Source organism: Myotis brandtii, unplaced genomic scaffold (assembly GCF_000412655.1).
Source record: "Myotis brandtii unplaced genomic scaffold, ASM41265v1 scaffold303, whole genome shotgun sequence".
Lineage (NCBI taxonomy): Eukaryota > Metazoa > Chordata > Mammalia > Chiroptera > Vespertilionidae > Myotis > Myotis brandtii.
In genome coordinates, this window is record NW_005361573.1 from 120,986 (window position 1) to 146,723 (window position 25,738).

The 25,738-nt window shown below is 50.0% G+C and overlaps 2 protein-coding genes across 3 annotated transcripts in view; one reads left to right on the forward strand and one right to left on the reverse strand.

Annotated features, from left to right (window-relative positions):
- Positions 1–24,267, forward strand: KCTD10 (potassium channel tetramerization domain containing 10). 2 transcript variants are annotated; one of them, XM_005869672.2, is made up of 7 exons: positions 1–132; positions 5,563–5,776; positions 16,590–16,759; positions 19,349–19,438; positions 19,751–19,803; positions 20,665–20,860; positions 21,623–24,267. In XM_005869672.2, the coding sequence occupies exons 1-7, from the start codon at positions 16–18 to the stop codon at positions 21,815–21,817; spliced, it is 1,035 nt and encodes a 344-aa protein (XP_005869734.2). In that variant the 5' UTR covers positions 1–15; the 3' UTR covers positions 21,818–24,267. The 2 variants fall into 2 exon arrangements, with proteins under 2 accessions (XP_005869734.2, XP_014397940.1); XM_014542454.1 differs by having other exon boundaries at positions 19,352–19,438.
- MYO1H (myosin IH) overlaps positions 23,233–25,738 on the reverse strand; it is a 35,020-nt gene continuing 32,514 nt past the window's right edge. The window contains exon 28 of the mRNA XM_005869791.2: positions 23,233–25,738. Coding sequence (XP_005869853.1) covers positions 25,537–25,738 — 202 coding nt within the window. The 3' untranslated portion in view covers positions 23,233–25,536.

Genomic DNA, 25,738 nt, shown 5'->3' on the forward strand with positions numbered 1-25,738 from the left:
GGGCGGAAGTGAGGTATGGACAGCGGAAGTTCCCGCCCCGGCCCCGCCTCCGCCCCTGGCTCACGCGAGCTGGGTGTTTCCTGCCTCTTTCAGTCCAGGTTGGGAGACTCCGGCGTCCTCCAGCTTTTCATGGTAAGGAGGGCGGTGCCCACCGACTGGGAGCTCCGGGCGGCCGAGAGAGCGGGCAGAGCCAGAGAAGAGGGGGAAAGGGCCGACAGAAGGGGGTGAGGGGGTAAGGGGCTGTCGCGGCCGGGAAGAGGCACTTGGGGAGTAGGATGGGGGCGAGGCCGGGCCGGGTGTGGGGGAAGGGCATTGGGTGGAAAATTGGCTGGGGTGGGGGCCTGGGGAGATCCCTGGCTTTTGGGAAGCCGGGAAAGGGCATTTGGGCTCGGGGGGCAGATATGTGTGTGGGTGGGGATGTCTCAGAGTCGAGTGCTTGTAAGACGTGGGAATTGGTGATGGTGAAGAGGACAAAGAGATGTCATTGAAGACGGGCATTTGGGTGGAGGGTTAGGGTTTGGGGCGATGTGAAGGAGACCGGGTGGGTTATGAGAGGACGGGGAGTTTGGGGTTTGGGGAAGTGGTCCTGGGAGTCGCTGGTTTTGGGGGAGTGGGGACGGGCTTCCAGGTGCGTCTGACCACGCCGTCGAATGGAGGAGAGAAATGGAGGGAGGCGGGCGGGTGTGCGTTCCGCACTAGGAGCTCCGTGGAGGGTGCCAGGGGCCGTCCCCGCGGGGTCCGGCGCCTTGTGGCTGGGACCTGCGCAGTCACTTCCGTTGAGACCCCAGGTAGCCACACCTAAGGAGTCGGGATGTCTCACCGGCGGTCCCCCAGCCGTGGGGGGTGTCTGTGCGCTCGGGCTCCTCCGAGAGTCTGCCCTTTGAATAGCTCTTTGTCCCGGGACGGGAATGAGCAAAGGTCAGCCCAGACCCTCGTTTCACTCGTTTGCCTGCGTCTCTAGACAGTGCAGTCCTTGGGGAAGAGGAGTGAATCCCAAGGCCAGTGCTGAGGAAGCAGGAGTCAGCGCGTACCTGAGTGTGGTCTGCTGCATTTCGCGTCCAATGAGGGCCACCTGAGGGGAAGAGGGCATTAAACCGGCCGAGCAGCACCAGCTGGAATTTGTTAGAAATGGCCAGCTTTTCAAACCCTACCGCAGACTATGGAGTCGGTCTGGGGTGGGGCCCAGCAATCTGTTTTAACAAGCCCTCCAGGGAATTAAAGCTCTGCTTTCTTTGATTTGGGCTATAGAATGAAAAGGGCATGAGAGTGGGAGTCAGAGTTCTGATTCTTAATTTTCTCCCCTAAAAAGTGGGACTGATGACATTTTCCCCCCTAGACTCTCGAGAGACATAGGCCAGCAGTAGTTGGTGTGCTAGTCGCCGCAAGAGAGTGTAATTCGGCAGTAGCTGTCCCATAGGGTTCGGGTGGAAAATAATGCCACCCTTACGTGGCTGATGGAATGTAGCTTGGTTGAAATGGAACCACGGGCTTTTCTGAGTTGTGGAAATGCCCTCAGTTCAGAGAACGTTGTATAATTAGCATCAAGGTCGAGACTCTTAGATCTAGCCGGTTGAAACGTCGTAGCTTTGTGGCTCTCAGCTCTGGCCACACATGAGAATCCCCTGAAGAGCTTTTTAAAACTCTGGTTTCTGAGCTGCCACGCTCCTCCTTTCCCCTCCCCAAATTTGATGGCTGGTTCTGGGGTGAAGCCCAGGCATGAGGAATGTGTCAGCATTCCTAGGTGATGCTAGTGCAGCCAGGGCTGTGATCTCTGGTCTGCAGGGAAGCGCGAGGGGCAGAAGGAAAAGGACACTAAGAACTTCACTGTTCATTCCCGGGGGGTTATTGCGAAGAGTAGGGCTTTAACTGCATTTTACAAGTTAGGAAACTGAGGCTCGGTTCAATCACGTGTCTGAACATCACATGGGAAGTAATGAAACCGAACCGCTGTCCAGGTTTACCAAACTCTCCACCAAACCTTCCACACATACTCTCCGTCTACAGAGAGTTGTATAGAAAACGTGTACAGGTGAGGGATTTGGTGCCTTTTTTTCCCTGTTGTACTTGCCTGGGCCTCCTTTGAAGTCAGCGGTTTTCCTGTTCAGCTGACTTTTATTTTTTAAGCGTGCATACAATTGCTTCCTGTTTGTGCCTCCGAGGCTGTGAAGTAGGGGCTTGCTTTTGTGTATGATGCTTTGGTGTATTTTTATGTATGGTCAGGAATTCACCCAGGCCTGGAAGCTTCTCCAAGGCCATGAAGTTCACTGTAGCCTCATTAAGATACACCGGGCTTTTTAGAACAGTGGGTAGCAGTCCTGGCTGCACATTGGAATTACCTGGGGGACTTTTAAAATGTCTGCTGCCCAGGCCACACCTCCAGGCCAGTTACATCAGATTTCCCACGGGTAGGGCCCAGGCATGGGTATTATTTTAAGCTCCCCAGGGGGTTCCGATGGGCAACCAAGTAAGTGCAGGGCTACTGTTTAGAATCAGCAACAGTATACTCAGCGGAGATGGAAAAGAGAGAAGCCTTGACTTACCCATCTAACTGGAATAAACTCCTCTGCTGATTGAATGGAATCCGTAACCAATACCTCCAGTATCAGTTACCTCTCTGTTTCTTGTAACCAACTTTGCTCTCCCCTGTCCCACCTCCCTAACCTCATCAAACATGAAATCCAACCTTTGAAACTAGTTAAAACCAGGATGACTGGGGAGTCCTCTGTGGGGAGGCTTGCCCTGAGAGGCTTATTGTCTCCTGCCTTGTGGCGTCAGCTCCGCAGCTCAGAGCCTGGGGCTCTCGGCCAGACCTTTCTTCCTAGCGCCTCTCCTATTGAGGTGACCGACCTTTGACCTTCGGAGGAGTGGGCTCCGGGAAGGTTTGGAGCTTTCTTTGTCTTTTCTGGAGTCTCAATCCAGATCGGGATGGTTTCTGCCTTTATCTCTTGTAATTCAGTCGGATGTCAATAGAGCTGAAACCAGTTTCAAAAGAGAAGATAATTTGAGACACTGAGGGCATTCTCGAATAGTCGTCGCTTGAGTGTTTGGTGTTTGAGTGCTCGCTCTGAGCCAGGGACCGTGCTGAGTGCTCTGTGCGTCCCTCGCAGCCCTGGGAGGCAGGCGCCGCTGTTGTCCCCATTCGACAGACCAGACTAAACTCAGATGACTCACCCAGGCTCCCCAGCTGTTAAATGGCAAGGCTGGCGGTTTCAATTCAGGTCAGGTCTGCCTTCCAAACCGCAGCCCATGGCCACACGTCCCCTCCCGTCTTTTCAGAGCTTGTTTGTATTTTCTAAAGAAGGGGCCCTCCTCTTTCAATTTATATGTCATAGTTTTGCACGTGCTGAGGATGGCCATTGATAAAGCCATGGTCTCGGGCCCAGAAAGGACCTGCCCATGTCCTTCGCTTGCTCCGTCACCAACTCACTTTGGGAGGTGACTGAGGTATGGGTCGTGGTTGGTGGTAACTGTTAGTGTCGGTCTCTGAGGACTGACTTCAAAGGAAAGCTAGAAGGAAGGGGCCAGCACTGCCTCGGCGGCCTCTTTCCTTTGATGTTTGGCCTCTGGCCACAGAGACCCCAGGTGAGCTAAGCCCAAGCTTTTGAGAACGTGCCGCCTTGTGACGTTTGTACTGCTGCTTGAGGAAACCCTTGTGTTTCCAGAGGCCGCTCTCCCTCTGTGCCACTCTGCGAGCTCTGACGGGAGCCTCCCAGGGGGTGAGTTCCAGGCCACCCTTTTGAAGGGACAGTTGAAAGGACTGGCCATTGCCTCTCTCTTACCGATCGAAGGCAGGTGGCCACCTATCAGTTCCTTATTTCAATGAAAAACATAACATTTGTGTTTTAAAAATTGTAAGCTCATGATGAGAGATCTGTAAAAGAAAGGCAGGCCTGACCAGTTTCGCTTAGTGGTTAGGGCTTTGGCCCATGGACCAAAGAGTCGAGGGTTCGATTCCTGGTCAAGGGCGCTTGCCTCCATTGCAGGTTCCCCAGCCCAGGAAGGGGGATGCATGTGGGAGGCAACCAGTTGATGTCTCTCTCACTCTCTTTGATGTTTCTCTCCCTCTCCCTTCTCCCTTCCACTCTCTTTAGAAATCAATGGGAAAAATATCCTCGGGTGAGGATTTTTTTTTAAAAAAGAAAGGCATAAAGAATTTAAAACACAATTCTTTTTCAGTATCAGGGTATTTGTAAAAGCTTTGTGTCGTCAGTTCCTTCTAGCAGTAGCACTAGTAGCACACTTGTAGTTGAAGTTATGTCCTTGATCCATCGAGGGAAAACTCGGGCATCCCAGAGGATTTGGGCGTGCCTTGAAGGGTTTTGGGGAGGATTCAGACGAGTGGGGCTTTGCTCTGGGTTGGATGCTGTCGGGAAGCAGGGCTGATTCTGTGATTGGGCCTCTGTAATTCCTATTTTGAAGGTGGGAAGAATGGAATGGGGCTGAAACTTGAGTTGGTAGAAAGGCAGCAGGATATTAGCCAGGATAAGGGGACATTTGGTCATTTTTGTGTTTTGGGCAATGGTCTTGTGTTTGTGTTCAGGCAATTACGGAGTGGTCTTATTTATGTCCTTGATCTATCCATGGCCTTGTCCGAGGCCGTGTGCTGTGGGTTGTTCATGTTCATAGGGAACGCCAAGGCCCAGAAGGGGTGTCAGGCCAGGTCCTCGCTGTCAGGGGCCACTTCCTCGGTGCTATTCCCCATATTTAGTAAATACTCAGGCATCTTCTCCAGCTATAGGATCCTACCTATTCATTCAAGAAATGTTTCCTTTGAGTACACATGCCAGGTACCAGTCTCCTTTCCTGCGCCTGCTGAAATCTGGACGCCGCCTTCATTTATTTCTCTGATACGTACATGAGAGCTGGCAGTGTTGTTACGGAGACTATCAGATCGCACTGTTTTGGGCAGTGCTAGTATAGGAAGTCTATAATAATTTTGCAGTAACTTGCTTCCAAGAGTTCTTATGTCTGTTTAGTCCTCAGAAACACTTTTTTTTTTTTTCTATAGGAAGTATTAGGAGTGGTAGTTGGGATCCTACTCATGTTCATAAAAACTCATTTCATCTGTAATTCCGCTGAGAGGCGGCACTGGTGGCTGTCTGGTGTGCATGGCGATAAGGAGAGAGACCTGGGCAGTGCCTCAGGCTGCAGCCAGTGTGTTTGTTTAGTGGGTAGAAAGGAAGTCCTCATAACACAAGAGTTAGTGGCGGAGTTGTACCTACCGGGTCAGCAGGTGAGGCCAGTGTATGAGGCCATCTGGGTGGAGTTGGGGGCAGATTGGGGAATACCTGTGTCTTGCCAGGGGAAGCCAATACCCCAACTCCCACCAGCTGTTGCCCTGCTGGCCAAGTTGGCCTCTGATTTTAAGAGAAGCCAGAAATCCCGATTTTTCTGTGAACTCCTGAGCTGTCAACATTGAGAGTGAAGTTTGTTTTCAATGCAGAATATACTTGGACTAAGCAGAACACATCTGGAGGCCAGATTCAGCCCAGTGGCTTTCAGAAAGAAGTAAACCAGACCTGGTGCCGTGACCCTGGTGACCTTGTGTCTTCTTCCTGGCAGGAAGAGATGTCAGGAGAAAGTGTGGTGAGCTCAGCGGTGCCAGCGGCTGCTACCCGCACCACTTCCTTCAAGGGCACCAGCCCCAGCTCCAAGTATGTGAAGCTGAACGTGGGCGGCGCCCTCTACTACACCACCATGCAGACGCTGACCAAGCAGGACACCATGCTGAAGGCCATGTTCAGCGGGCGGATGGAAGTGCTCACCGACAGTGAAGGTAAGCCAGCCTCAAGGCGCTGGGGACGTGCTTGTGGTTGAGGGCTTCCTTCTAGCTCAGAAAACCCCAGGAAATGTTGCACAGCTGCAGGTCACACGGTGTGCTCAGTGTTCTCATGGTATGCAGGGACCCCTGAGGAATAACAGGGAGACTGACCACCTAGTCCGGAGGGGTGTGGTCAAGGAGGGCTTTCCGGAGGAAGTGGCATTTCAGCTGAGACCTCAAAACGAGGAGGAGTCAGCTGGACAGGGACTCACAGTCTCAACTTACTTGTTGATTTGCTGTGTGAAGTTGTTGATTCGCTGTGTGACTTTGAGAAACTCCCAGTCCCACTCCGGGCCTCAGCTCTGTTAAATGGAGGCTGGACTAGCTACCCTAGTTGGTTCCCTTCCTGTTCTCGCAGCGATGGGTCTCTGATTTCAGAGAGAAGTTCCAGTGTGAGTAATTAGCATTTTCTCTGGACACTTGTCCTCCTGGGATGGGGTCATGGCAGAGTTCACAGACCGAGTTCAAGGGAAGCCTAGAAAAGCAGAGCTGAGTCACAGCTCCCCATGTAGAAGCTGGTGATCCTAATCAGGGTGGTTCGGAATTGAATCACAGCTCCCCATGTAGAAGCTGGTGATCCTAATCAAGGTGGTTAAGCTGTTGATGTCTCACTTCCCTCAGCTGGTGAAATGGGCACAGTGATCCCTGCCTCATGGGGCTGTTCGCTCATAGTAAATATTCAATATACATATGTTCGTTCGGTACTTTTCTTTCTTGTGGAAAATTATGTTAGTAAAAGGCAAAGAACTGTTTAAAGTCATCTTACCATAACTACTCCTGCCTTCCTGGAACGTCAAAGAGCACCTGACAAAGGGGAACGTCCTTACCTGTCTGGGTTTAGGGAGCAGGTCCCATGAGGTTTAAAAATGGCCCCATCCTACATTCCTTGGCCTGAGATTGCTTGAGACTAGGCCACACCACAGCCTGGCTTGACCCAGCTCACCTGTCTCAGGCTGCCTCTGTGCTGATGCCCTGCCTTCCCAGGGGCAGTGGTTGCCGAGAGGGTGGGTGAGTTGTGACTCAGGAGGTGGGATTGGGGGTCCTTGGCTGGGTGTGCACAGTGCTTTCTGTGATCCTAAGAGGGTTGAGCTCACGCGGGCTGTCGCTGGTTGGGTGTTTCCCTCTGTGCCCTGGAGAGGGCGAGGCTGCAGTTCCGTCCCTGGGCTTCCCGTGAACTTGGCTTTCCAGAACTGCCTCTGTCTTACTCAAAATAAACGTGAGCTTTGTATGAGTGGGAGGATCTCCTCGCCGTGCCACACCCAGTGTTGCCCAGGGTATTTGTGGAAATCAAGACAATGGCACCCGAGCCGCAGGAGGAAACAGACCTTATCGGAGAGCCCTGGATTGTTGTGGCTTTTCTTCCGCCCTGCCCAGTCTCCGGTGGGGCTCAGGAAAAGCGCCCAGGCGCTTCCAAAGCCAAGAGGAAGCCTGTCTCCTGGGAAGGCCTCACCTTGGTGGCCTACCACTTGTCCCAAAAGAGACAGCGTCCTCGAGCTCACCTGTCCCGGACCTGGGAGATGCCTGGGAGTGGTAGCAGGGCACCTGCCGCGGCTTCTAAAGAGCTGCTACAGGATGTCCTTCCCCCTCGCTTCCTGGGAAGCCCAGCATCTCCCGGAAGCAGTGCTGCCTCTGACACTCCATCCTCAGCTGTTTCCATTTCCCTAACACTCGGCAGCCTTCAGACCCCCTTGCAAAGCTCACACAAAGTGGCATTGTATGGGTGTTGTTTCATTTATGCTGCACCTTAACCTTCGAGGGGTGGGTGCTGTACTGTTGTTACAGTTGGAAGAGTGCGCGATCCCCATCTCATGGGACATGCTTTCTCAAAAGCTACTGAACCCAGGCCTTGCTGGCTCTTATCAGCTGCTCTCTGTGGCTTCGTGTGGTCCCAACCCCCCGTCCAGGTCGCCTCAGTGTGGCAGCCTCAGGGTTCAACCGCTGGCTTCGTGCTGAAGCCCTGTGGTGCCCTGTGAGCTGGGCTGTCTGGCTGGGTGTCTGCTCTTCCATCCTGCACTGTGCCAGGCAGAGTCCTGTTGGTGAGTGCACTGCACCGCCCGACCCATGGCCTCAGTGTTACCTCAAGGACATAGTTGGGCCCAGAAATAGGGAAAATTTGCTGAATCTCAGCTTCACCCAGGAAGGCTTTCAGCTGCAGCAGAGTTTGCCACAAACGGGCTGAAACTACAGATGCAGCTCAGCCCGGCAAGTGAGTCCAGCAGCAGAGCCTGTGGCTAAAGGGCCGGGCTCTGAAGGCCCAGAGCAGTGTGTGTAGCTGTTGCTGGAAATCTCTAAAGGATGCCTGAGGGACTGGCTGCCCTGGGGAGGGACCTGGAGTCCAGGGTGGGCAGACTCTCGCGGGCTCCGTGCCCTTCAGCCTATATGAGTTTTGCTCCACCACGTGCATGTAATTCCTAAACCAAGAAGAACCTGGGCACTGGAGTGAGATGGGCCTGGGTTTGGGTCCTGCCAACAGCCATAGCTAACATGGTGGCATGATTTCTGGGTCTTGAGCATTGTGCTCATTTAGACTATTGCTGTTCTCTGGTCATGTGACAGTGGGTGAGTGACTTTTTCTCTGAGCCTGCTTCCTCCTTTCCAAGTCTCGAAGGTAGTGCTCTTCAGAGTTGTTATGGGTTTAAATGAGGAGATTAGGAAGCACTTGATCAAGTGCCTCTCCTATGGAGAGACTCCACAAATGCAAGTGTCCGTTGTGGCTCTAGTCCTGCCTGGGTTGGGGTGGGGTGGGCAGAGTGCTGCAAGGAACTCTGGAGAAGCCTGCCTTAGCGTGGCTTACCGACCTCCTGCCTCAAGGTCTTTACATGGTGACTACAATTTTCTTCCCTGTTTGCCTGGTACCATGCTGTTTGGATTACTATAGCTTTGTAGTATAGTTTATCAGGTAGCCTGATACCTCCAACTTTGTTCTTCTTTCTCAATATTGCGGTAGCTGTTTGGGGTCCTGTGTGGTTTCATATAAACTTTTGGATTATTTGTTCTAGTTCTATGGAAAACACCATTGGTATTTTGATAGGAATTGCATTGAATATGGGCATGTGCTGGGACCAGGAATCGAATCTTGATCTCCTAGTTCATGGGTTGATGCTCAACCACTGAGCCACACTGGCCTGGCAGTACCATGCTGTTTGGATTACTATAGCTTTGTAGTATAGTTTGTGCTGCGAGGAACTCTGGAAAAGCCTGCCTTAGCGTGGCTGACCGACCTCCTGCCTCAAGGTCTTACATGGTGACTACAATTTTCTTCCCTGTTTGCCTGTTATAATTTTTTGAGTACAGGTCCTTTACCTCCTTGATAAAATTTACTCCTGGGTATTCTATTTTTTTTTTTAATGCAATTGTAAGTGGGATTGTTTTCTTAGTTTCCCTTTCTAATAGTTCTTTATTGGTGTATAAAAATATAGCAAATTTCTAAATATTTATTTTGTAACTTGCTACTTTACTGAATTTATAAGTTCCAGTAGTTTTTTTAAATAGGCTTCTCTATATACAGTATTATGTTATTTGCAGATAAGGACAGTTTTACTTCTTTCTTTCGAATTTTGATACCGTTCATTTCTTCTTGTCTGGTTGCTGTGGCTAGGACTTCCAGTACTATGTTGAGTAAGAGTGGTGAAAGCAGACATCCCTGCCTTGTTCCTGATCTTAAGGGAAGTGTGCTTTTAGTGTTTCCCCTTTGGATTTTATCAGATGCCTTCTCTGCATCTATTGATATGATCATGTGATTTTTAGCCTTCATTTTGTTTATGTGGTGTGTCACATTACTTGATATGTGGCTATTGGACCAACCTTGCATCCCAAGAATAAATCCCAGTTAATCATGGTGTATGATCTTTTTAATGTATTGCTGGATCTGGTTTGCTAATATTTTGTTGAGGATTTTTTAAAATATTTTTATTGATTTCAGAGAGAAAGGGAGAGGGAGATAGAGATAGAAACATCAATGATGAGAAAGAATCATTGATCGACTGCCTCCTGCATGCTCCCTACTGGGGATTGAGCCCGCAAACCAAGCATGTGCCCTTGACTGGAATTGAACCCGGGACCTTACAGTCCGCAAGCCAACGCTCTATCCACTGAACCAAACCAGCTAGGGCTGTTGAGGATTTTTGCATCTGTGTTCATCAGGAATATTGGCCTATAACTTTCTTGCTTTGTAGTGTGCTTATCTGGTTTTAGAATCAGGATAATGCAGGCCTCATAAAATGATCTTGGGAGTCTTCCCTCCTTCTGATTGTTTGGAATAGTTGGAGAAGAATAGGTGTTAGTTCTTTGAAAGTTTGGTAAAATTCACTGGTGAAGCCATCCAGTCCAGGACTTGTCTGTTGGCAGCTTTTTAATTATTGCTTCAGTTTCATTGGTTGTAATTGCTCTGCTCAGATTTTCTGTTTCTTCTTGACTCAGTTTTGGAAGAGTGTATGTTTCTAGGAATTTATCCATTTCTTCCTGATTATCCAATTTGTTGGCATATAGTTCATAATATTTTCTTATAATTCTTTGCATTTCTGTGGTGTCCGTTGTTACTTCTCTTTCATTTCTGATTTTATGTGTGTCCTCTGTCTGTTTTTCTTGATGAGTCTGGTTAAAGGTTTATCAACCTTATTTATCTTTTCAAAGAACCACCTCTTGGTTTCATATACCTTTTATATTGTTTCTAGACTCTATTTTGTTTATTTCCGCTCTGATCTTTCTTATCTCCTTCCTTCCACTCCTTGTGGCTTTGTTTGTTGTTCTTTTTCTAGTTCCTTTAAATATAAGGTAAGGTTGTTTATTTGAGATTTTTCTTATTTCTTGAGGTAGGTCTGTATTGCTATGAATTTCTTTTTTAGGACTGCTTTTGCTGTGTTCCACAGCTTTTGGGTTGTTGTGTTTTCATTTTCATTTGTCTCAAGGTACCTTTTGATTTCTTTCCTTGATATCATTGCTAACCCATTCCTTGTTTAGTAACATGTTATTTAGCCTCCATATATTTGTGTGTTTTCAGTTCTTTTCTTGAACTTGATTTTCTATTTTTATACCGTTATGGTCAGAGAAAACGCTTGCTATGATTTCAGTCTTCTTAAATTTACTTGTGATTTTTTTGTGGCCTAACATGTGGTCTCTAGAAAATGTCCCATGTGCACTTGAAAAGAATGTATATTCTGCAGCTTTGGAGTGAAATGCTCTGGAAATATCAATTAAATCAATGTGGTCTAATGTGTCATTTAAGGCCTCTGTTTCCTTGTTGATTTTCTGTCTGTAAAATCTATCCATTGATGTCAGTGGGGTGTTAAAGTTCCCCACTATGACTGTATTACTACTGATTTCTCCCTTTGTGTCCATCAGTATTTACTTTATATATTTAGGTGCACCTGCATTGGGTGTGTACATGTTTACAAGGGCTATATCCTCTTGTTGGATTGATCCTGTTACTGTTTATGCAGTGTGCTTCTTTGTCTCTTATTATAGCCTTTGTTTTAAAGTTGCTGTTTTGTCTGATATAAGAATTGCTGTCCCAGCTTTTTTTGTTTGTTTCCATTGGCATGAAATATCTTTTCCATCCCTGCACCTTCAGAGTGTATCTTTTGATCTGAAGTGGGTGTCCTGTAGACAGCATATACATGGGTCTTGTTTTCTTACCCATTTAGCTACCCTGTGTCTTTTGATTAGAGCATTTAATCTATTTACACTTAAGGTGATTATTAATAGGTACATATTTATTGCCATTTTATGATTTATATATTTATGTTCCTCTTTATTTATTTTTCTTAAAAAAATCCCTTTAACATTTCTTGTAATACTGGTTAGGTGGTGATGAACTCCTTCAGTTTTTTTCTTATCTTGGAAGTGCTTTTTTTCTCCTTCAATCCTATATAATAAAAGGCTAATATGCAAATTGTCCCCTGGACCAGGAGTTCGACTGGGAGTTCAACTGGGAGTTTGACCAGGGGGCGGGGCCGGCTGGCCAAACACCTGCCGCCCCTCCCCCCAGCCAACCCTGCCCCCAACCCCAATCGGGCCGGCCAGCCAAACCCCACCCGTGCATGGATTTGTGCACCAGGCCTCTAGTTTTAAATAATAGCGTTGCTGGGTAGAGTAGTCTTGATTGTAGGTCCTTGCTTTTCATCACTTTGAATATTTCATGTCAGTCCCTTCTGTCCTTCAATTCATATTCTGTTGATGGTTATTTAGGTTGTTTCTAGTGTCCACCGTTAGGAACATTCTCGTTCTTGAACACTCTCCCTGGCATGTGTGAGTTTCTCTAGGCCAGTGCTTCCCAGCCTTTGCCACATCAAGGGACACCCAGAAAATCTTATTTTTACTTTGGTAAATGAAGGGGCTCTGACCTCCCCAGGCCCTACCCAGCTGCTCTGGGGCTGCAGCAGTAAGGTCCTAAACACAGTTGGGAGCTCTGTCCTAGAGTTCATTCCCAGGGGTGGCATTGGGGGTAGCAGCATCTTCAGCTCCATTCAATGTGAACAATTGTGTCAGATTACACTCCCCACAGAGGTCTGAATTTTTGCCGACACTGGGCACTGTCAAACTTATTAATTATTTCCAATTTGGTGACTATGCTATGGTACTCTGTGATGTGAACAATTGTGTCAGGTTACACTCCCCACAGAGGTCTGAATTTTTGCCTGGGCACTGTCAAACTTATTATTTCCAATTTGGTGACTATGCTATGGTACTCTGTTGTTTTAGTTAACATTGCCTAATTTCTAGTGGGTTGAGCATCTTTTTATGTTTGTTTGTGTTTCATCGTATGGCTGTCTGATTGCATCTTACACATTTTCCCATTTTCCTTTTTGCTTTGTAGAAATAAGTGTGCATTCTGGATTTTATACCTTTATGGTTTTATTTTATATAAACATAAACAACATAAATCTGACTCTTACAGGTTTTTAAATGGTGTGTTTTGGTGCCTCAGTTTTTATGTGTTTTCTTTTTTTTTCTTTTTTCCACTTTGCTCTCCTATCTACCTCAGTGGTATTCAACCAGGGATGATTGGATCCCTCGGGGACATTTGTCCAGAGATATTTCTGGTTGTCACACTTTGGGGGTGAGAGTGCTACTGGCATCTAGTGGGTAGGAACCAGGGATGTTGGTGAGGACCCTATGATGTGTAGGACAGCCCCTCCATAGCAGAGGTATCCAACCCCAAATGTAGTGCTGAGGCTTAGAAATCCTGCCCTAGAGATTCTGATTCGGAACGAGGACAAGAATCTGAATTTGTAACAAGGACCTCAGGTGACTTACAATCAGGCAAGTTAGGTCCGAGCAAGCTCCCTGTAGGAAGTGGGGGAGGAAAAGGAGAGGGAAGCACATGGGATGCTGGTGGGACTGGGAGAGGAGAGCCTACCTTCGAGGTACCTGAAAGCCACACAGACTCCCTCCTGGGGGTGGACCGCCGCCTCTGGATGCTGCTTCGTTCTCAGGCAGCGATGATGAAATGTGCAAAGGACTTGTCATTAGAGGCCTAACTTGAATGCTGGCAGTAGACTCAGCTTTGTGCTGTGTACTCCCCAGGCGTTCCCTTATTGTACCTTTATGCCAGCTGTGGGAGGCACCATTCTTAGGAGAGGAAACTGCTGGACACAGAGGTCAAGTGGAACACTAACGTCACCCAGAAAGTACGCAGACCTGCGTTTCCAACACAGGCCCACGCTCCTAACCCTGTGCTGTGTTGCGTGTCACACCATCCCAGAGCCTCTGGCCTCACTGCCCGTTCACCTCCCCAGCCTCGTCCAAGGGCCCGGGCTGCCCCGCTGTGCACGGCTTTCCTACACGGCCCTGTGCTCTGTGGCAGCAGGAACGACGCCCACAAGCTTGACTTTTGCTTTTCTACGTGCAAGGCTGATTCAAAGGGACAGATTCCTGCTTTGAAAGCAACTAAAATACTTTAAATTCAGAATGCTAATTGAAACCTCATGGGGAATGCGCCTGGCTCCTTTGCCCTTATTTGTCCAAAGTATGATTCCTTCGCCACAAGCATTTCCTGACCGCATTCTTGAGCTGGAGCCCAGTGTGACGGTCCGCCCATTCGCTCATGGAAACTGCGACAGTCCGTAATAATTGGAATCACTTGATTGATCTTAAGGGCCCTTGCGCTTTCCAAGCGGCTGAGTTGTCCATGTGACAAAGACAGAAAGGGACGTTTTCTTCCCGGAGCAGCTGGGCTGAGGTGGTTGCCATTTCTCTCAAAGACTGAGGTTCCACTTGTCTCACCCTCACTGGCCTTCTCAGTTCCCCTGAAAGTAGTTTTCCTAAGTTTCTTCTTCTTTGTTGTCTAGTTCTACCTCCCCAATTTGGGAGTGTCACTGAACCCTCTGAGCCTCGGGGCTCATCGGTGGGAAATTCAGGGGAAGATAATGCTGTCTTTCCATACCTTGTCAGCTTGTTGGAAGAACAGCACTAGCTCCAGTGTAGCATAGAGGTTGTTATAAGCTGGTGGCCCAAGGCCCAGTGCAGCCAGCAGATGTGCTTCGGTTGCCCTACAGTGCATTAATGACAGGTTTTTAAAAAATTAGTTTACCATTCTTTAAAAATCAGATTTCACAAAAATCTGTATTTTTGGCTTAGCTTGAAACATCAGTGGCTCACATAGCCCTGGACCCACCTTTCTGCCTGGCCACTCTCTGGAGCTGGGAGAGCCCGCCCTCCTTCCCCAACACCCCACAGGGCAGCGCACTGCTCTCTGGTCTCTCTGGTCAGCCATCAGCACAGCCCACCTGCACCCATTTATCCTGCCTGCTCCGGGCCCCCTCAGGCACCTGAGCTACATAACAGATACTAAGTCTAAACTTCGTGTCTCGATTGTAGAATTAGGTCATGTCCAGCAGACACTGTCAGGGTCACGGATATCCCTCTCTTCCTGGAAGCCAGCGTGGGACTCCAGCTGCACCTTTGCATTGTGTCTGCCATGTTCTTCCCACTTAGGAAACCATAGCTGTGTGGAAATACCAGTGGAAGGTTCTAGAGAGATGAGATTAGACCAAAGGCCCAGGAAGTGTGGGCTGAGGAATTGCAGGGGGAGAGCATGGAAATGGCCTTCTTATCAGCTCTCCTGGTGATGGTTGCAAAGATTACCTACTGGTCTGCTGCAACCAGGAGAGGGCTTTGGGCAGGGCTGGGTTTGGGGGACACGGGTGGGGGAGGTGAGCAGATATGTGACTCTGGATCTGAAAAAGGTGCATTCGTTGCTCTTGGCTTTTGTTGGCCTCTGCCACTGATCCAGGGCCTGGGGGTCTGAGCAGGGCACAGTGGTGTTAGGAGTGGAAATGTGGGCCCCTTTTCCTGAACTGAGCAAAGAAGGGGGTGGGGGGGCATAAGGTTACTGGTTTCTGTTTAAACCTTCCAGCTGCCCCATGCATTGGTGTTTCTCACCTGTAACAAGGGACAGGAGACCTGGGCAAGCTCCTTGCCTGGGGCTGCTCTGCTGGTCAGGAAGGCCAGACTGGCTTCTTTCTAGTTTTACATTTTCTACCCAGACACACATGGTCTTTGTTCCAGTCCTATTTCCCCCTCCAAATTCCACTCCCCAGGACATTTGCATTTCAGTAGAGTAATTTTGCAAACCCATGGCATCTCTAGGGGAGGAATAGCAGGCCAGCGCTGAGGCTGCAGAGGGCACTGGGGAGTGGAAGGGCTTGTCTTCCTGGCCCGGCCCAGGGGTGGGGAACGTCCGGCCTGCGGGCCATATCAGACCCAAGAAATCATTTGGTCTGGCCATGCCAAGGCATGAGGGGTGAATTAATTAAATGTTTGACCAAATATAGCAGCCTAATTTTTAAGTTGTTAATTTTGTATGGCCCCCAAATGATGCTATAAATATCCAAATGGCCCTTGGCAGAAAAAGGTTCCCCACCCCTGCCTTTCCACTAAGAATGTTTCACTGTCCTGATTCTGGGCAGCGGGGATTGTTCCATATTTGATATGAAAAAATACCCCCTTCCCCACGTTAGACTGCATTGCTTAAGGGCAGCTCTGTCTCTCTGATCACTGTCTCCTTCACCGTTTTATCTCCAATTCATCGCTGTCACTAACCAGTAAGTGTGTGGGGAGTTAGGGATGGAATTTCCTATGGTGATGCTGGTGTCACTCTCAGAAACCACAGGTCCAAGGCTGTGAGTGGGAGCCTTCTGCTTCCTTGGAAGTGGCTCTGCTATTTGAAAGTCTGAAAAAGTCTCAAGAAAGGAAAAGGCTCGTAGAAAGACGGACTAGAGCCTGGCCTGCAGGTTCCATTCCTGGTCAGGGCACATGCCTGGCTTATGGGCTCAATCCCCAGTAGGGGGCGTGCAGGAGGCAGCCGATCAATGATGTTTCTCTCTCTCTTTCCCTCTCTCTAAAAATCAATAAGAACATATGTTTTAAAGAAAGAGGGAGTAGATATTTTTACTCCATGGGCCTTTCCCTATTGTTGGGGTCATTTGGACGCATTTTATCCAAGTGTGGCGTCTAGGCCTCTCTGGAGATGTTCTCGTGTAAGGGGTTTTGAGGGAATTTAAAGAAACGTGCTTTTAGACCTCAGGGCCCCTGGCATCCAAGAGCCTGAGACCAGGTGAGTCCCGTGTGGTTGTTCCCCGCCAGCAGGGTCTGGAGGCTGTGACTGCGCTCTAGCCAGGGCCTGGTCAGCCTTTTGCTGGTGACTCTCTCTGTGGTCCTGCCCTCCCGGAGGCAAAAGGAGCCAGGAGACACCCCAGTTCTCCTCAGGGCCCCCCAGAGAGGAGTGCCCGTGTAATGAGCCCTTCCCTTCCTCCTTCTCCTGCTGCAGGCTGGATCCTCATTGACCGCTGTGGGAAGCACTTTGGTACGATACTCAACTACCTTCGTGACGGGGCAGTGCCCTTGCCGGAGAGCCGCCGGGAGATCGAGGAGCTGCTGGCAGAAGCCAAGTACTACCTGGTCCAGGGCCTGGTGGAAGAGTGCCAGGCAGCCCTGCAAGTAGGCATCACCCTTCCTTCCCATCAGGGGGCGAGGCTCAGACCCACCTGCCTTGCTCTGCAAAATGGGGTGCTTCCTGCCACCCTGCCCTCTGTGAGGGCTAGTGAGTTAGCTGGAGCCTCTCCCTGTGGGTCAGAGCGACCCACGAGGCTTCTCTGTAATGTTCAGGCCGCCTAACTACTTCCTGGCTTATTCCGCCTCCATGGTGTTGGATCCTCTCACCTGTACATCGAAACCCTTTAGTGCTGAGCCTGGGTCATAATACTTCATCAGGTTTCTGGGCCCAATAGGACTTACTCTCACCCATGAGTTCTCGCTGGGAGCCTAGCATAATCTCTGCAGACACAGACCTCCCCCCCTCCCTCCTCAACTGGACCGGGGGCAGGGACATCAGGGTCCAGTCTAGTGACAGCAACATTTCTATCAAACCACAAAGCTTCCACACATAGCCGGTGGCCATTCACGTCAGACAAAGCTCCCACATGGCAGAGTCAGAGAGCCCCTTTGGGTGGTCACAGGAACTGGATCTGTGTACGGGAAGCTCTTATTTGGGCCTCTCCCAAGCCACATGTCTGTCTGACCCCCACTGGACCAGTACCCATCATGCCTCGCTCCTCAGGAACTGTTTCCACACACCGCCTCTACCCCCAGTCTATAACTCTAAGTGTCGTAGCCTTTACTTTAGTATTTTTATTTCATTTTTGTGTTTCTTAAAGTAATACACATACATCATTTAAGAAGTCACTTAGTTTTGCAAGGTTGGTGTAAAAAATACCGCCAAATGCCCTCTCTCCCTCACATCCTCCCCCGCCCCTCACCCACAGGCAGCCTCTTTTAATTCTTTCAGTAGTTATTTACTTTCGTATTTCTTATACTGCTATTTATTGGCATTTCAGTTTTCAGTATTATTTACGAGATGACTATAGAAAATTCAGATTTAGCTCATGCACACCACCATCCCCAGCCACTGCCAAACTTACATATATTTCTCCTCCTGTTCTCCCAATGTAGGTTATCACAGTTTTGGTAAATCGGTATTCAGAGCGTGCATTGGGATGTTGGTATTGTTAACAGTTGAGCCACAGAGTGTACAATGACTGTTTCCTTTCTCGTGTAGCTTTTCAGTTTGCCAGACTGGTGATGGCTGCACCGTTGTGTTTGCTTGGTTTTCTGAGCACATCTCCCTAATTCAGCCCTAAATTCTCAGGAAGGTCAGTCTCCTGCTGGCAGGTGCAGACACTGCAGTGCCTCTGATTCATCTTTGTCTTGGAGACATGCCCTTTGGGTTCCTTTCTGTGGTTTCCATTGGTCTGAGGTTAAACTTCCAAGACTGACCTCCGCCCAGTTTCTATTACGTTTATCTTCCTGTTCTACTTTCTCAGGGGTTTGTTTTTTGTTTTGCTTTTCAGTTTTATCTTTTCAACCCTTTCGTTGAATGTTTTACTTCTGCTGTCACATTTCTAACTTCAAAGGCCTTTTCTTGCTCCCCGATGCTCTTGTTTATGTAGCAGGCTGATCTTTTTCATAGGATGAAAAATCTGCTCTCGTCTGTCTGATGATGCTGGTGTTGGAGGTTTTCTTTCTGCCGCCTTCGTCGTATCGTCTGACTCCTTACTTTTTCTCTCTTTGTTTGGTCTCATGTTTGAGAGGCTTTGCACTAACAATCGGATGATCCTTGGCCTGTTGAAATTTAAGAGGAAGCTCTGAAAAGCGGTGTGACTGTGGGGCGTCCTTGTTGTCCAGTGGGCTTCAGTGGTGAAGGGTGGGCTGGCTTTCCCAGCGGGAACCCCCGTCTCAGATCTGTCAGCCTCTTCTCGGGCTGCTCAGTTCCTGGTGGAGGAATCCTCCTCTCTTACCGAGAGGAGATAAGCCCGACTGGCTGCCGTCTGGGATCTGAGCGGGGAAGGGCCCGGGGGCTGGGGGTGCCTCACCATTTAGTCCCTCTGTTTCAGAATAGCAACTCAGTCCTGTACACACCTAAACATGGACCTTCTTTGCCGGGCTGGGGAAGGGGCTCTGCCACCTGGCAGGCGAGCCTCCCCTCTTGCCCTGTGCCCACCAGCCTTGAGAGCTGTTCTTTGAAAATCTCCAGGATCCTTTCCCATCTGCTGACTTAGGTTCCAGCTTCCTTCTTGCATATCACTCATCTGTGATCTGTTCTCCAGCCTCAGATTGTTTATGTCTTTTGTCTGCTGGCTTCACGTCTCTCATTCTTTTTTTCTTACGGGCTTATACTTTTCTTTATTCTTCTGCAGTCATTGCCAGGGGGTTTTGGGAGCTTTGATGCAGTCATGTGTCATCTACCATGTTCAGGGTTTATGTTTGAGTGGCTCCCTGGGCTGTGGGAATGTGTCATCGTTCTTAGGGTTTACTGAGCACCTGGCGTATAACAGCCGCCAAATAGCAGACTTGTTGGAGAGCTCAACTCCTGGTCGTGCCCCCATCCTAACTCACTGGTAGTAAGAATCCTCCTCTCTTCCCACCGTGACTGCCCATCTGCCCTCGCCAGAGCCTGCCTTTGCCCGCGGGCCAGCTTAACCAACCCAGTGCAGGGCAGGCCTCCTCGGCTGAAAGCACGTTTTGTTCCAGCAGAACAAAGATGCTTATGAGCCTTTCTGCAAAGTTCCTGTTATCACCTCATCCAAAGAAGAACAGAAACTTATAGCGACTTCAAACAAGGTATGTTGGAGGCCCCGTGGTACTCTTCTTGCTATCAGAGATGATAGAGGTTCTTCTGAACACGTTTTGAGATGAGAACTTGTGTAACTGCCTGAGGAAGACCCGAGAAGGGGCTAAGAATGGGAACCTGTGGCTCATCCTGTGTTCCCTGCCATTGGGGCACACAGTCTCCTTCTCGAGCCCGGCCCGGCCAGCAGGCTGTGCTGTCTGCCTCTTCGGCCTGGTGGCAGGGCCAGCCTTACGGGAAGCCAGTGGTTTATGGCATCTGCACTCCAAGTAACCCTCTTCTTCCTTTTTTAAATCAACCCGCAGCCAGCCGTGAAGTTACTCTACAACAGAAGTAACAACAAATACTCATATACCAGGTAAGGCGCCAGCCAGAAAAGACTTCTGTACTTCTGTACTCGCTAGGAAAGCTTCTGCTCATACCAGCGGGCCCAGCTCCTCTTGTTCCCTCCAGATGAGGGAGCCCCCTGCACCTCGAGGAAGCCAGATAGGTAGATGGCAAGAAAGGGAAGGCTAGAGAGGAGATAAAATTCACATGTACCATAAATTCACCCTTTTAAAGTATGTAATTCAGTAGTTTTTAGTGTATTTACAGGTTGTGCAGCCATCACCAAATTTTTGAACGTTTTCATCACCTCCAAAAGAAACCTGGTACCCGTTAGCATTCGCTCCTCATTTCCCCACCAGCAATATCTCCAGGTTTCTAGAATGCCTGGTGGCCCTTGGGAACTTGTGACTCTAAATCAGGAACTTGAGGGACCTTAGGGGGACCTGATGCAGTTACTCAAGACCCGTAATCTGAGCAGGATAGAGCGTCGCCTCGGCAGTTCCGTCCTGACGCTCCTGTGCTTGCTGGGCTGTCCTCCATGCCCCACCTGGCGCCAGTGCCCGCAGGCCCGAGCTCTCAGCGCTCCACCTCTGGCGGTTGCACACAGCATAGCAGCCTCTCTAGCACACTGGTTAGGAGCTCAGGCTGAGCGGCTGGAGCTATCTTTTTTGAGGCCTTGGCTCTGCCATTCATTCGTTTTTGACCTCAAGTAATCACCCACTTTCTCAGGCCCTCTCTTTCCTTCTCTGAGCAGTGGGGGCTGGTGCCTCTCTCGTGGGTTGTTGTGAGGCTGAAACGGGGTAGCTGGGATAATGGGCCCCGAGTGTGGACACTCTGCCGGTGGCGGGGTTATCACCCGCTTGTGGTCACCTTACCAAATGCTCTTTTGCAGCAATTCTGACGACAATATGTTGAAAAACATTGAACTCTTCGATAAGCTCTCTCTGCGCTTTAACGGACGGGTCCTGTTCATAAAGGATGTCATCGGGGACGAAATCTGCTGCTGGTCCTTTTATGGTCAGGGCCGGAAGATTGCTGAGGTCTGTTGTACCTCCATCGTCTATGCCACCGAGAAGAAGCAGACCAAGGTGAGGGCTTGGCACGGACGGTTCTGCGTGGCTAGCCTGGCATGTGTACTTGCACAGCTTTCATTGTCCTTTGGGCCCTGCTAAGGTGCAGACGCAGGTCCTAGAGAGTCCAAATGGCGCTCCTTTTGTGCCACCCAGCATGTAGGGGCAGCCTCACTGCACCTCAGTTCCTTTGCCCTAAGTGTTAACTCACATATCCCGCTACCCATGTGTGGCCCGCTGCCAGCACTGCCTCCTGCTTCAGTGACCTACGCTGTCTGTGTGCTTCCTGGTCCTCCCCACAGCACGCTTCCCACCAGCACGGCCCCATCCCGTCCCGGTCATCAGAGCAACAGGGCTGCCTTCAAGATCCTGACCTTGGCTTTCTGTCTACTCGCTGCCATCTGTCCGTCCTCCTCTGACCCGCTGACCTAGAGCAGCCCTCCACCCTCACGGGGCCCACTCGGCATCCTTAGCTCCTACCCTGTTGACTTCCTTCCGAGCACATGACCCCCTCACTGATCTGGACTCTGAGGATCTAGTTTTATATCATCCGCTCCAAACCAGTGTACTTACCCTCTCCCTTCTGTCTCTGCACCGTTCTGCAAAGCTAATGTGTGCTGCGGGAGCTGTTACGGGCCTGTGACCCATTAGGCCTTCTGTTTCCTTGCTCTCCTTGGGCTTAACTGGAATCCCAGGGGCTGATTAGCCTGAAAGTACTGGGTGGCGGTGGTAGGCCGTGTGTGATGCTCGCTCACCTGCCTGTATTTCGTGGGGATGCAGGTGGAGTTCCCTGAGGCCCGGATTTATGAGGAGACCCTGAATATTTTGCTGTATGAGGCCCAGGATGGCCGTGGACCTGACAATGCGCTCCTGGAGGCCACGGGTGGGGCGGCTGGGCGCTCCCACCACCTGGACGAAGACGAGGAGCGGGAGCGCGAGCGCATCGAGCGTGTGCGGCGGATCCACATCAAGTGACCTGACGACCGTGCCCACCTCCACCAGTGAGCAGGCAAGCGGACCCGAGCTCTCCTCCCTCCTCCCCACGCTACACTCATCCCGTGCGGGCTCCCAGGCACCTTCCACTTCCCCTGGAGTCTGGAGATACTTTTGTAACAAGCCAGATGATTTTGATATTTCTCGACAAGGTGAATTGATTTGTACCAGGTGAATGCTCCCGTGTTGTTGACAAGCTATGTCCAAGGGCTCTACTTTCTGTGAGAACCTGGAAGGCCCGCTGGGTTCTCAAAGGAAAAGTGTGAATGCGTATGAAGCGTATGTGAGGACTTTCGTTTGCAGTATTTATTTTTGTGGATGTTGACTACCTATTGGAGCTTCTTGGATGGCGTTGCCTTTGGGGTTCAGTGTGACAGCTCTGAGGGATCCTGCAGCTGGTGGCCACCAGGGGTGTCTTCGGGCTCCGTTGTCCCTCATCCTCCCGCCCACCCGGCACACTGGCTGGTGCCTGCACGCTTTCCAGACGGCTTTGCTAGAAGTCCACTCTGCAGCAGGACTTCATGCCCAGAGCGTGTTGGTAAATAACTGCGGCTTGTGGCAGTGGAGGCGGGACCTACTGGGCTTCGAGTAGCTCTGGATGCCTGATCTGTGTAGGGGCGAGCCTCTTGCTACCTTGGCTGGTCTGTGGTCTGGTGCCTGGTGGGCCCCACACCTCTGGCTAGGGCAGAGCTGTGCTGGTAGTGAGTGCTCGCCCTTGTGGCCTCGCTGCTTTCCAGGAAGGCCATCTGGCCTGGTTGTGGGCACAGCTCACAAACCAAGGGATCCATTCCTTCCCCCTTAAGCTGGGCTTACTGCCGCAGTAGGTGCCCTGCCCTTTGCTTAGAAACTCAGTGTGGCCCCAGCCTGGCATCCCTGTGGGACCACCGTCACCAGCAGCCTCGGGGCAGCTTGCCTGCTGTAAACGTAGCCATCACCTGGAGACCCCTTGGGTGTCTTTGCCTCTGATTTTGACATGTATGGAGTGGCTGTCAGTAAGAGATGTGCAGATCGTTTGGGTCAGGTTAGTGTTCATGGTGTTCAGGGGACGTGTGTGACTGTGACGGGGGTGTGTGCATGTAGGGGATGGGCGTTCTCGGTACCTACCTCCCAGTCTCCTCTGCGCCTGTCAGGGACAGAAGGGAGATGTGACTAGTATCGGTGGTTGAGACTAGACTAGGTAGAGTAGTTACAAGGTGATAGGAATGTGTGTAAGGTAGTGGGTGGTTTTTGTCCACTTTTCAAGGGAAACGTTACTGTTTTATACCAAAGGTATTAATATGGGCAGCCTCTGATACAATATAGTCCAAAAAAAACGAGTTTATATTTTGAAATGGTTTTTACAGCTTCGACTTTGTACGCACTGCCCTACTTGCGACAGTTGTACGCCTTCCTTTTGTATCCAGCAGCGAAGCCTCCAATAAACCTTTAAACAATGGTGACAACCCCAAAATCAAGGACTGGGTAGATGCTTTTTAAACTGTGTGGGAACCTTCGCATGAGGCCGTTCGGATTTTATTAAGTGCTAAGGAAAGGGGGGCTTAAAAAATGTTTCTTAAATATTTTATACTGTTCGAGTTCCAACAGCAACCCTGCCATTTGGGTTGAACTTTTCTAGAAAGTTAAAGTGAATGTCAGTTCTAATGTTTCCTGTAGGAATGGAAAAGCCATCAAATACATTGTTTTTAAATGTTTACACGAAGAGTACGTTTGTGGAACAAGTGATTTGTTTGGGCTTCTCCACCTGATGACCTAATGTTTCTGGCGGTCTCTGTCTCTGTCTCTCTCCTTTCACTTTTCCTCCAACTGCTCCCCTGGGATAGGAGAGGTCCCTACGACATTCCAGGTGAATGCTGCTGCATGGCCATGAGCTGACAGAGGGCCTTGGCTGGCCCAGCTGTTACCCAGTATATTCTACAAGGACCTAATTTTTCTTATGCTGGCATTGGGGCAAACAAGTCAGTATTTACGCTTAAGAACCATCCAAGTAAAACACGGGCCTAATATCTGGTAAAGAGTAAAGTTTTATTACATTGTAATAGCTTACAGTGAAAGGGGTGAACAGCTTTTGGTCCCTTGTAATCAAGTTGTTTTTTCAACTACACCACCTGATTGTGGTACAGGAGCCTGTGCCCGAGACGGCCCCTGGCATAGCCCCTTCTGTCGCCCTCCTGCAGCGGCTTAGCAGGTTGGTCGCTGGGCAGGTCCCAGCCCTCTGCTTCCTAATAGGTGTGTGTACCTCCCAGCAGCTATTCAGGGCCCACGTGGGAACACGCAGCCCGACTCTTGGATTGGGTGCTCTCTACACATCTGTGCGTCCTTAAGCTTTCTGTTTCTCTGTGCTATGGAAAAAGATGCTGTAAGCTTTAGAAGTCGTCACTGTATGTTGTGCAAGCATTTGTGGACATAATGTACAATAAAAGTTATATATATAATGCTTCTACGTAAGCCAGTTTTCTGGGTCTTTTCAGAAACCCCAGCACAGTGAAGTGCAGTGTTCAGCAGAGAGAGCTAGGCAGTCACAGTACCTTCTACCCGACCACCTTGAAGTTGCTCGGGGTGGGAAAGCTGAGTGATTTCCCTGTAGCGCCTGAATTTAAACACCAAAAGGGAGTCTGGGGCAGAAACGCAGCTGGGCTTCTGAAGAAGCAAAACCAATCAATCAGCTGGTGTTGCCACCAATTTAATTTTGGGGAGACACAGCTCACCATCTGGAACCTAGAGAGCCTATGAGAAATGTTAAGGAATCGGGTACATTTCTAATTCCATGTATTTAAAGCAAAATTCAAATGTTGCAGCGTTGTGAACTTTCAGTTACTTACTCAGACCACCTCTAACACTTCATTGTGCCTTGGAGGCAGCCGGCAAAGGTAGAGAAGCTGTTGCCTACCTTACAGTGACCGGGCAGAGTGCGCAGCGAGTGTCTATCCTACTGGGGACGTTCACAACCACCCTCTCGGTGACGTGACTCCCCGAGAGGACGTTCGACGTTAGCGCGACAGGGCAGCTGGGAATGGGCGCTGGCATGGGAAGCCGCTCCGTTTCTTCAGAGCCGCGGGAGCCTTTCCTCGAAGGGGTAGCTTCCTGGGTCAAATCCCGCTTCCTACGTCCTGGCCTCGGCAGACGCCACCCTCTATCAGGACTTCATGCGGACAGACACCTGGAAGAGTCCACGTGGCGGCTTAGAGGCCTCACCTCGCCCCCCTCGGAAGGAAGCAGTTATCACCCCACCCGTCAGCATCACCCAGGTAGGTGATGTCGCTTCGACCAGCCACACAGAAATGGGCTCGCGAGGCCTGTTAGTACCTTCAGCTAAGCAGGTAGGAGACAGGCTCTGTGACGCCAAAAGGGAGCTGCTGGAGCTGGGCTCAGAATAAGCTACTTGGCAGGAAGGGCAAAGCTCTGAGCACTCGGCCACACCCGCAGCCAATGACAGCACAGAGCCTGGGGGTGAGATGCTAACGCAGGAGGCTCCAGTGTGAAGTTTGAGAACCACTGTGATGAGGCCCAACACCTGCGCCGCCCAGTGAAAAGCGGGGCTTTGCCATTTAAACCCGAGGAGGGTTGAGTGTCAGCTCTGGCTCCCAGTAAACATGGCAGTAAACTCTTGCTTCACCCAGCATTTGGATCTATGTCTCCAGGACCAATTCCAGTTCCTTCCTGTTTCTCAGATGTGGGAGCAGGACTAGAAAGAGATGAACTAGCTATGATTCCAGTCCATCTACAGGAGGACTGAAATTGGCAGCATTTTCATCTTTATTCTCATCAAAAAGTGCTTCCCTCCCTCCCCAGACACAGCCACTCACCACTGTTAACTGTCCATTTTTATCTTTATAGATTTGTTCTTCTGGTCCCGTGTCGAAAACTATTGTGCCTTCTCTTCCAGGACTGATATAAAACTGTAAA

Excerpts from the sequence above, each read along its gene's own strand:
- KCTD10 (XM_005869672.2), top strand. The coding sequence starts at position 16 with ATGGACAGCGGAAGTTCCCGCCCCGGCCCCGCCTCCGCCCCTGGCTCA. Across the intron at positions 5,777-16,589 it reads AGTGCTCACCGACAGTGAAG|GCTGGATCCTCATTGACCGC; the intron begins GTAAGCCAGCCT and ends CTCCTGCTGCAG. Across the intron at positions 19,804-20,664 it reads AACAAATACTCATATACCAG|CAATTCTGACGACAATATGT; the intron begins GTAAGGCGCCAG and ends GCTCTTTTGCAG.